The 12,245-nt window shown below is 42.4% G+C and overlaps 1 protein-coding gene across 1 annotated transcript; it reads right to left on the bottom strand.

Annotated features, from left to right (window-relative positions):
- Positions 1–80: 80 nt before the first annotated feature.
- rab7a (RAB7a, member RAS oncogene family) lies at positions 81–11,610 on the bottom strand. Its single transcript, XM_058373534.1, has 6 exons — positions 11,286–11,610; positions 3,384–3,446; positions 2,855–2,981; positions 2,259–2,477; positions 1,689–1,817; positions 81–1,413 (listed from the first exon to the last, which is right to left on the bottom strand). Exons 2-6 carry the CDS (start codon positions 3,434–3,436, stop codon positions 1,318–1,320), a joined length of 624 nt encoding a protein of 207 aa, XP_058229517.1. The 5' UTR covers positions 3,437–3,446; positions 11,286–11,610; the 3' UTR covers positions 81–1,317.
- Positions 11,611–12,245: the final 635 nt, after the last annotated feature.

Below are 12,245 nucleotides of genomic sequence, written 5' to 3'. Positions count from 1 at the left end.
TAGACTCGAGATTATACCAGTCAACACTTCCTAACACTCCTTAAAATAGGAGGGGGGGGGAAAAGGCACTGCACAAAAGATTTATTCAACAAGGTTTTTTATTTTTTATTATTTTTTTTCAATTACTTTTGAAATACATTTATTTTCAAACGATGTATATGCTGTGCTGTAATAAATGTTTCATTAGATGTCATGATGAATGCTTCAGATGTCCTCACTATTCTGCAGTTCTGTGGGTTTTTTCATCCACCTATTCAGGTCAGTTAATAATAACAACATCAATAATAATAATAATAATAATAATAATAATAATAATAATAATAATAGTAGTAGTAATAATAATAAACAATAATAAATCATAAGAGAATGAACAGATAGTAAAATATCCAAGGGATGCCAACCGGTCCTCTGCCACTCTGAGGCGGCATGAGACTTAAAACATTAACCAAAAAAAAAAAAAGCGTGTCACTAGCAATAAGTAGAAAGCGGTCCTGCTCGCAAGAGGGGTGAGGATTTTAAACAAAAAAGAAATCCCAACATGCTATACAACTCTAACGTCACATCTACGATACTGATTTTAGTGTCCGACCTTCAGTCGTATCCCCACACCACCAGATTTGTTGGTATGACTCTTTACAGAGACGCTGCATATTAATTAGTGAAAAGCAAATAAAGCAAGAGAGCATGCTTGTAGGAGATGAGCGCGGCGACACGCCAAGCCTCCTGTCGAACCAGAGAGAGCAGACAGTCCTGATATCAACACCGAGCTTTAATACATTGGTATATTACACAGCCCCATCAATCTGCATCACATCTTACAGGTTCCAGTTAACATGGTGGTGGTGTATGTATAAAAAAAAGTCTCAGAAAGCATTCAAGTGTTGCGAGTTTCAGAATGAACAGAGAAAGAGAATGTGTGTGTGTGTGAAAACTGAAGGAAGTCTGAAGAAGGGTGTTAGGACTAGTGACGAGATTAAAGTTAAAAGAGCTACTATTGAGGGCCTGAAAACACTTGTGCACCAAAACACTTTCTTCATAATGATCTCTTTGAGCTTAATGTAAAGCCCGTTGAGCACTGGTGTGTGTGTGTGTGTGTGTGTGTGTGTGTGTGAGAGAGTGAGTGAGTGCAATTTGTATAGGGTATATTCTAGAAGAGGAAGCCTGCCTGCTCTATGAAGGCCAGTGATTACATTGAAGGAAAGGGGGGAAAGAGAGAGGGAAAGACAGAGAAGAGAGAGAGGCAGATGTGTAAAGAGGGAAAAGAAGGAACAAGGCCAGAGAGGGTGGAGGGTGATCAGTAGCGCCCCCTGTACATCTTCAGCAGCTGCAGCTCTCTGCTGATGGCTTGGCTCTCTCGTTTTTGTCCAGCTTGATCGGCTCCGGGAATTCATTGTACAACTCCACCTCGGTTTCCTGGAGGAAAAGAGACGGGTAAGAGATGAGGGCATCACGAAACACGGCATGACAGTTTATTATTCAGGCCACTGAATTAATTGAGAAACAGCTAAAATCATACTGTGGACTATATTGAAGGATTAAGTTTTCCCACTAGGGGGCGAAATTGGGCAATAAACTCACGGCCACTCAGCTACTGACAAAACGAGCTAATGAAAAATATCAACTGTTTATCAGACATGTATAACACTAGTGCATCACTGGTGCCACGCCCATGTTTGTGCTCTGCAAACCTGTTTGAGTGCGTTGCGTGCGATGGTCTGGAAAGCCTGTTCTACGTTGATGGCCTCCTTGGCGCTGGTCTCAAAGTAAGGGATGTTATTCTTGCTCTGGCACCAGGCTTGTGCTCGCTTAGTGGTTACCTGAGAGTGGCAGAGTAACAGCGGACAGGTGACTGACCGATTCTTTTCCCCACTTCACACACAAACCTCCACATTTTATCTAAAGTTGTTCTACTCGTTTTACTGTCTCGCTAAACAAAGTGCCCAATTACTGAAACCTAACATTTTTGGAAGGAGACTCCAGTGCCAAAACTGTCTAACAGACAGAACTTAAGGTGCAACTGTATGTATTCAGACAAAATCTTTAGCACACAGGTGACAAGCTATATTTTTCTCATATTAATTGTTTGGTGACCAGCTGATTTAAACAAAAAAGTACAGGTAGTAAAATCCAGACAGTGAAGTTCCCCATAGTCACATGACCTCCAGTGATTCTTGTGAAGTTCCCACACTGATAACGCACGTGATATTAAACACGCAAACCCTGGCCCAGGTTCCCGTCTCCGCCTGCAGCACACACACCTGCCTGTTCTCCAGGTCAATTTTGTTGCCGAGCACGACGAAGGGGAAGTTCTCGGGGTCGCGAGGGCTGGCCTGGATCAGAAACTCGTCCCTCCAGCTGTCCAGCGTCTTGAAGGTGTTCGGTGCCGTGACGTCGAAGACGAGCACGCAGCAGTCCGCGCCGCGGTAGAATGCCACGCCCAGAGACTGGAAACGCTCCTGACCTGCTGTGTCCCAAATCTGCAGAGAAAAATAAATCAGAACAATAATCCTAGCATCCAAACTTGGGTCTGAAATGAACCTGCATGCTGATGTCTGTACCTGTGTTTTAGGAAAATTACTGCGATAAAGAACAAACACCACAAATGTACTGCTTTGTGCATCAATCCTGCGTACTGCTTTAGTAGATACTTCCTGTCATGTCTCTAACTACCCTACACCTGCATGTGGTCACCTGATCATTATGCCAGTTCCTCATACACCTCAAGGCCTGGAATGTCACGCTGGATTAAAAAGCCATGTTAACAAACGCAAACATTATCTATATCCAAATCCATTTTATTTTCGGCGTGTGTGAGAGCAGACTGATTAATACGAGCATGTGACGCTCTCTGTACCTGCATTGTGACGAGCCGATCGTCCACCATCACCTCTTTTGTCAGGAAGTCAGCTCCTATTGTAGCTTTGTACTGATTGCTAAACTTCTTGTTCACGTACTGGTTCATCAGAGAGGTCTTTCCCACTCTACAACACACACACACACACACACTCAGGGTAAAGAGGAACTGAAAGCTCAGAGCACTTTTACATACAAAGACGCATGATTAACCAACCATAAAAAATGTGATCAATTAGCACTTGGATAGTGACTGATACTATCAGAGGGATCACTCTGATGAAGAGAGAGAAATTTATCTAAGTGTGTGCTTATTTATTTATAAAAGTGTGTGATAATACTTTCTTTTATCGAAATGTCCGTCCGAAGAGTCACTTGTTTTTGTCATCAGAATTAACGCTACGTTTCCACGTCATCCAATACCAATGTAAATATGACCAAGAAACACAGGCGTCTCTGCAACTGACCGACTTTGCCTCGTCTCAAATCGTATATACTTGTGCACTGTTTGTGTTCGAGTCGATGCTCACCCTGAATCCCCGAGGATGATCACTTTGAGCAGAACTTTCTTCCTCGATGTCATTGTGTCAGAGCTAAAGGAAACAGGAAACAAACACAGGATCAGAGGTCATGTCCATAAAGAAAGAACATCAGTCTTCCTTCTACGCAAAATATTTACAAAAGGTTGAATACTGGAATGTTTTCTGGGTGGATTACACCTTTCATTTAGGGATTTAAGGGAGAACAAGCAAACAAAAACAACAAACTGGACAGATGTTCACTGTAACATGGGCTCACTTCAGACTGCAAGCCTTATGATCTTTTTAATCGAGATAACACTAACACCCAGCCACACTTGGACTGGCTCACGGGTGCAAAACACTGCTTAGAGAGACAGAAGTGAAACATAATGACTTAAAAAAAGATGAGCTTAATGGTATGGAACGAGGCAGCAGCTCATTTCTCAGAGTACCAATTTATGATGTGACCCAAAAACTAAATGACATAAAATAGAGAAGAAAGCTGGAAGAAAGGTCGAGAGAAATTTCAGCACAGACTCTTTAATCTCCATGTTTAATCTTCATTTCTCTCCTTCCTTTCTGATCAATGTTTAGATCATAAAGGTATGTAAGGTGATGTTCTACAGCATTCTATATACTCGATATATTTTAAAACTGCTATTTATGAACCAAACAGAACAAAAATGCGGATTTGCAGTTGTGAGAAGATGAAACGTTTTACAGGCCAGACTAGGAGAAGAGTGGTGAAACCCTGGTGTGTGAATGCGGCCTGAAACAGGAAAAGCACCGTGACTATAACTTGTTCCCCGAGAAAACAGAAAATGAAACTCGACCAAATAAAGTGGCTAACGTTCGTTTTCAACGCGCACGCTCGGCTGCACAGCGGTCTGTTATTTGCTAGATGTTTCGGTTTACTTGTACCATAAGATGATCATAAGATCCATAAGTTTCCACAGAACACAGTTTTGTTATTGACTGTAGAATATGTCTAGATCATGTTCAGCAGGATTGTACTATATCAGAGGGAGCATTTATTCCGAGTGTATATGAGTACCTTAATGGACCGACACCTGGGTACTCAAGAACTAAAGTAAGGTGGAAAAAAACACAGGAAGTTGGTTGGAAGTACCAGTGATGTGCTAACATGAGACACTCTCTTAATCCTGTAGAACGATCAACGAAAGTGAGTGCAGACAGCTGCAGTGACTCAGTGCTGACGGGGTTGAACACGACGCCATTACGAGGAAAAAACACTCATCACTTTTTTTCCTGCACTAAACTTTGAACGAGTCATGTGTTCTCACTTACTTTCTCTGTCTGAAGTCACGAGGGTTGACTGAGCATGCTCACACACTCTCTCTCTCTCTGTCAAACAGCAGAGGACTGCTGGAAATAGACACCGATAAACTCGTGTAGGAGAGTGAACAGTGTGTCCCGCATTGCGGACGATCCAACGATCAAAACTAACTAGAGACGACACGTTTCAAAACACGTAGGGTTCACTTTCACAACACACACACACACACAGCGCACACAGAGAACATAGAACTGCAGTGTAGTGCTCTAAATAGAAAATTCTCCGCAAATCACAAATCTATACTCGACAGTTTTGCGTATGTGTAACTTGTGCATTCGTGTCATCTACAGGAACCAGGAAACGTCTCTGATCCCGACATAGTGAGGATCCTGAAAAACTCAAGACTTCTAGGTAAAATACAAAACACCAAAACTACAGAACCTCTCGTCAAAACAGTTTTCAGCCGAGCATATTTTGGCAGAGGAATCAAATCCCAGGTACACGTAAACAAACGGGACAAAACATCCGTGTGTGAAGATCTCGGACTAAAAGGCTAAAAACAATCAAACTGATACGCAAACCAATAGATGTTTTTTCCCCTTCCCTTTAAATGCGTAATCCCTTTAAACATCACACTTTGTTCATCTATGAAAAAAGCTGTACTGTTATCATAGAGCTCGGCGTGTCATTTAAACACCAACCGATGAAAACACACGTTGTACAAGAACGGCCATCTTAACCTGACAAAAAGCAGTGATGTAGTGTACTTATAGATGGAAAGAAAACAAGAGACACTTGGTTCCAGCTCTATGAATCAAATTCAATGCACCGTTTCCTCAAAAGTAGTCCACAACCACTTAACCTCAGGAAACCTTTTCTCTCTCTCTCTCTCGAAAAATGCTCATCACACCCAAGCGGTCTTCTTCCTGAAAATGTTGCCACAAAGTTGGAATGTCTTTGTACGCTGTACCCTTCACTAGACGTGACCTGTTCCACCTGTGCACAAAGCACACAGAGCTCTGTGAAGGTGTGAAGGTTATAGTGGACGAACTGGAGTGTCCTGCACTGAGCCCTGACTCAACACCTCTGGGATGAACTGCAACACCGACTGAACCCTAGACCTCGTGACATGACATCAGTTCCTGATCACACCAATGCTCTTGTAGCCGTTTGTTCTTCCTCTTCCTCACTTGTTTACGTCCTTTCAACAGTTTCTGCAATGCTGTAGTTCACGCTGTCAGCAGTCTGCTGTTGTCAGTCTTCTTCTTCTGCAATGTCGTGAAAACCCACACGTAGCAGGACTGGGGCACTTGTACAGTACGGCCACTATGAGGCCACAGACGATCTGTAACCTCAAAGAATTGGTTTTGTGCATCCTTTACAAAGGGCTGTGTTAAGTACAACGTAAAATACAGACACTGTGGTCGCAGGGTTTCTCTGTTTATGCTGCAAATCAGAAGGCTCTAAGATCAGCTGTATGAAAGGAAATGTAAAAATTCCTGCATGAAAATAAATTGCTTTCAGACACAAAGCAGCTTGCTGGGGAAATGAATTTGGATGCAAGGCTGCAAGGCCCAGGGGCAGTGAATATGAAGCCGGAGCTGAGAGGAGGAACGCTACCTGATCACGAACAGAGCTAATCGAATCCAGATGAAGGAGAACGTGAGGAACGGCATCTCTCCGGCTGGACTGCAGGAGGAGAGCGAAAACAGGGCAGGGTTCTGAGACACGACTGTGGGGTAAAGAAAGGAAAATAACCCCGGAGATTCTGCGCGAGATGAAAATCCTGACGTGAATGCACAAATAAACACTCTTATTATTCGCTCGAGCGAGCACAGGAGAGAAAGAAAAACAAGTTTAATGTGCCTGACTCTGTCTTCAGGCACACTAACCCTTCTCCATTCAGGCTGAGAATCGTTTTCAAGCTTCATTTTCACAGGATAAGAAAGTAACCTGGCCTACAAATATCAGTTTCACCCGGTCACATAATTGATAGATCGTTTGCAACACACAGGACGGCACAGAAAACGAACAAAAAACATTTTAGAGATGGCACAATGTCGTTTTTTTCCTTTTCTGATACCTGAGCATCAGCCAGCCGATATCCATGCAGTTTTTTATTCTTTATAAACATAAAGAGGATTTTAACTGAAACACTTTTCTTAAAAACACATAAAGGAAAAGAATTTTCTTTTCATTCTGTTTCACAAATTTTCACACTGTACTCTACTTTTGCCCCCCCTCTGATATCCGAGCCATCACTTTTTGCCCCTGGCTCTGGCCCCGTGACGATCCCGTGTATCTGATCTGCTCTGTGCCTTAAAAAGAAAAGTATTATGCAATCTTTCTCCGAAAGTGTCCTTGCACATCCTTGTATATTATTAATATCAAAATATTATATTATGTATATATAATATATATCCTTTTATATTATATTATTAAAAAATTTTAAAGAACCAATACAGTTATTGGCTTTCAATAAAATCTTGACGTTTTCAGGATTTATTGTGGTGTTAGGATATGAAAGAGAAAGTGGTAGTGATGAAGCAGGATCATGTGTCACACAATAACAACAAACTTTAACGTGAACCCGTCAGTCCCTGCATGGAAAAGCACAAGAGTCAAATGGAATAGTATCTGATTTTACTCAGAATGTCTAAAAAAAAAAAAAAAAAAAATCATCTCGTATCCACACTCAGAATATTCATCGATCAGCTAAAACATTATGACCACCTGCCTAATATTGTATTGGTCCCCATTTTGCTGCCAAAGCAGCCCTAACCCGTCGAGGCATGTACTCCAAGGTGTGCTGTGGTATCTGGCACTAAGATTTTAGCAGCAGATCCTTCAGGTTCTGTAAGTTACGAGTTGGGGCCTCCAAGGGCCACACCTCTCATCTTACAGGACTTAAAGCATACTTTTGATAGATACTGACCACTGCAGACCGGGAACACCCCACAAGAACTGCAGTTTTGGAGATGCTCTCATCAAATCGTCTAGCCATCACAATTCGGCCCTTCGATAAACCTCGCTCAAATCCTTTTCCATTTTTCCTGCTTCTAACACATCAGCTTTGAGGACAAAATTCACTTGCTGCCTAATATATCCCACCCACTAACAGATGCCATGATGAGGGGATCATCAGTCTTATTCACTTCACCTCTCACTGTTTACAATGTTATGCTTGATTGGTGTAAAGCGCTAATTATATAAAAGGAGTAGAAGAAACTCCAGCGCTACAGGTAACTGAGCCATGTTTATCCCCAGTGATGGTGGAACTGCCATCTGGTTTTACAACAAGCAGCTCGGTGTGCTGGCCCTCAGGTGCTCGGCTGAGGAATCTCACCTGACCTGTGCCAAGTACAAATTTGAGTGAAGCAAATGCATGCCGACTTCATGAGACACTACAAAATCTTGCAGCCATGTTGCCGAAACCCGTTTTCTTTTCTTGCTAAAGGATTAAAAGTGTTGGCCTACTTCAGGCAGTCAGATCGCACAGATTTCTCAGTAGATGACCTACATCTCTCACAGATTAGAGGCGCAAATGTTTCTTGCGCATATAAAACGAGTGCTGTGCTGCTGTCAGTCGCACACAAAACACACACAACCGTACGAGAAACCCTTGAACTCGGACACAAGTGCATCTTTATTACAGGCTGTTCTGCTACAGCAAAATCCATACAGCTAATGATAAGGAAGCTCGCAGTGTGCAGAATGCTGTTTAAAGGCTTATTGATTGACAGCAGGAGAGGAATGTTATCGACAGCAGTACTTTTTTTAGAGTGCTTTCACACTTATTTGTCTTTTGGCCGAGTCCAAATCAGAGCTAAACACTTTTGGTTGGTTTTGCTCGCTGGTTTATTTTCTTACTGTGTGTAATTAAATGAACAAAAAAAGAAGGTTTTTACTACACTGTCACTATTAATCTAAAAGTATACGGTGATGTAACTGATCACAATATCAATATTAGATCGTATCGGCCAGCCGTAGCTGCTGGTGCTCAATACGTGATACATTTAAATACATACAAAACATTTTGTCCAGCTCATCAAGACTCGGTTCAGCATCTCACATTTATGTTTTCTCACTACAGTTCACTTAGACGACTGTTTTGGGTCTCAGTTTCGTGTGATGGCTGCGTTCTCCCAAAGCGGAGGTGGAGAACCTGTCATGGTTCCTTTCAGAGATACACCAGGAGAGGACTGAACTCTTTCTTAGGACGATTCCACAAGAAATATCAAAAAGTTTATGAATACTACCAGTAGACGACTGTTGAAATAAATGAAAGAACCTGTCTTTGCCCCAAAAAGCAACCAGAAGAGCCTTGTGAAACCATCAACAGCTTTTACACCACAAAATTCTGTTTACGACACTCTTGCACCAACACCAAACATGTGCCTGAGAAAAGTTTGTCTCATCTGCTCCTAATGCCGCAGTTCTTCAAAGGACTTGTTGGGCAGTGACCTGCATCCATGTCCATCCACACACACACAGGCTTGGTTTCCCTACAATCTGTCCACATGAACGAACAGGAGTTTCCTGCAAATCTCCAGCAGGAGGTTAATCCATGGGCCTTTAATGTGCTGAAGAACACAGATCAGGCATAACATTATGACCACCTGCCTAATTTTGTGTTGGTCCTCCTTTTGCTGCCAAAACACAACAAACTGTGATACACTGTGTATTCTGACCCCTTTCTATCAGAACCAGCATTAACTTCTTCAGCAATTTGAGCAACAGTAGCTTGTCTGTTGGATCGGATCACACAGGCCAGCCTTCACTCCCCACGTGCATCAATGAGCCTTGACCGCCCATGACCCTGTCTCCGGGTTCACCACTGTTCCTTCCTTGGACCACTTTTGATAGATACTGACCACTGCAGACCGGGAACACCCCACAAGAGCTGCAGTTTTGGAGATGCTCTGATCCGGTGGTCTAGCCACCACAATTCGTCCCTTCGTCAAACTCGCTCAAATCCTTACGCTTGTCCATTTTTCCTGCTTCTAACACATCAACTCTGAGGACAAAATGTTGACTTGCTGCCTAATATATCCCACCCACTAACAGGTGCCATGATGAGGAGATCATCAGTCTTATTCACTTCACCTCTCACTGCTCACAATGTTGTGCCTGATCAGTGTATATCTACAGCTAGATTAGGGCAACGATCACGGATTAGTACGTTAAACAACCACGTTTATCGACACAACTGATCTTTAACCTTGGACTAAGTCTCGCATAAAGACTAACACTCTGGAAAGACAACTCATGACACGTAATATTGTTTACACTGAAACTGAAATGATTCTGGAGCTCGCTGGTGTCGGGTGTCGTATTTTCATTATTCCTGTTAGCATGAAATTACAGGTGTGATGTGACACCAGGTGACGTCGGCGACGTGGTTTAAAAGAAGAACCGCCAAAAGTCAGATCAGCGGAGTAAAAGAGCAGCTTTCTTGACTAAAAGACTAAAGCGCCGCCGCATCACAACTTTCTTGACACAAAGATAAATCATACCAGCGCGCCTCTGATGTGAATATGATGATGAAAGAAGTTTGTTTTTTTTTTTAAATGACTCAACTGGGAATAATCAGATGCAGTCGGTCAAGAGGCTGAGCTTTATGAGTACTGAGACGGGAGGGATATAAAACCGCTCGAGTGTACTTTTGTTATTTTGGTTGAGTGTATATATTCCTCACACTGCCCTGGGTGTAACTGCACTGGGGCGACTCCGTGTTTAATCTGGAACCCATGACACTGGGCAAAGTCGGATCACATGGTGCAAGACCACAAAGGAGTGTTTTTTACCATTAGGACGGGAAACACGGTTGGATGTTCCTCAGCTGAGAACTAGGAGACAGATGATCTCGATCATGAGGAGTTCTCACACACACACACACACCTCCACGGCTTTATGGTGTTATCGTGTTTATTCCTGGTTGACACAGGGCGTGGGCATCCCCCGTTATAAAGTCTCATAAAGAGCTTATGATGACGTCTTGTCACTCCTCTGCCCCGTTCAGACTATTAAATAATAAACACCGAGCCTGTGTATGAGGATGTGACGAATGACTCAGTGGTGCATTTAAAGTGATTTAAATCTCCAAACCTGATGGACCATCTCAACATCATACCTTTACAAAAAATAAAATAAATTTTATTCCTACTGAATATATAATATAACATACCCAGATACAGCCGCTCACGCGCACACACAAATACGAACATGAAGATTAGCTCCTCAGCTAACGGTGCTGTCAGTCGCTTGAACGCTAGGTCACTTCGCTAAACATTAAATGTCATTAAAAGAAAAACCAAAACGACTTTTTGGGTCGACGTGACACTTTGCTATTTAGATAATTATTTATATCATTTACTTATATCAACACGCAAGAACGTCATATTAGCGCAGTGTGCACGCGTAGCTGGAATAGTTACCAAAAAAAAAAAAATACACCGCTAGTCATGAAAGCTAACTGCTAGTTAGCTTGCAGTCTTTTGAAACCCAGTAAGCATCCCTTGCCATCATTAGAACACATAACAAGCCCAAATTCACACGCTTACTTTAGTAGTTAGCAATTTAAAGAATATTCACAATAAAATACTCCTACTCACCTTTAGTCCAAAAAATGAAACCGAAGTAACGGCGAACGTCGGGTAGTGTTTTAGCAAACAAGCTAAAGCTAACGCTGGCTCCTTCTTCGCTGTGTCACTATTGTTTTGTTCGTTCCCTGATTTATTTACAAGTTAAATACCGCTCCACTATGACACTATAACTATCAGGTTCATCAAATCAGACTGACTTTTATAAATAATTCCCCAAACGGTGCTGCTATATTAACGCGCCTGTTTTAAGACAGAGAGTTGAGTAAATCTCCGTGTTCCGGCCCGGTCCTGTTTCTCTTTTCTTTTCTCTGCTCACTCACTTCCTTCAAAACAAGCCCGAGACAGCAGCATTCCGCGGCCCTGTCCTAAAATCACACCCTGCTCACTACAGCGGAACACTGCGCAGAGTAGGGAAGACATTGTTTCCGTGGCTCACGTAGTGCACTCGCGTATTGGACGTGGGGCGATTTGAGACGTGGCCCTCTACGTCATCACGCACGCTCCACCTTTAATAATGAGGGACATCGCAGTGTGGATTTTTAGGGCTTAAAGATCAGGTTCACTCTCGGCGCGTGCACTTGTCATTCCTGCAGACTTCAGTGATTAAAAATAAAAATAATAATTAATGATGTGTAGTGAAACAAATGTTTAATGCAAGTGTAGGAAAAGCCAAGTTTTCAGAAACATGCACACACAGAGGCCCACTTTCTTTCTTTCTTTCTTTCTTTCTTTCTTTCTTTCTTTCTTTCTTTCTTTCTTTCTTTCTTTTTCTTTCTTTCCTTCTTTCCTTCCTTCTTTCCTTCTTTCTTTCTTTCTGTCTGTCTGTCTGTCCTTCCATTACCTCTGGATGAACAGTGAAGGTGAAGGAGACTTTAAGCCAGGCTGAAGACATTTTAGGGAGATCTATAATTTTAGGGAGTGGCGAGTTTTTCAGGCGTCTAGTGGGCGTGTCCACCTCTTACACACTAT

The sequence above is a fragment of the Hemibagrus wyckioides genome, linkage group LG21, assembly GCF_019097595.1.
Source record: "Hemibagrus wyckioides isolate EC202008001 linkage group LG21, SWU_Hwy_1.0, whole genome shotgun sequence".
Classification (NCBI taxonomy): domain Eukaryota; kingdom Metazoa; phylum Chordata; class Actinopteri; order Siluriformes; family Bagridae; genus Hemibagrus; species Hemibagrus wyckioides.
The sequence above is the reverse complement of the archived record's forward strand: the minus strand, read 5'-3'. Positions and strand labels throughout refer to the sequence as shown.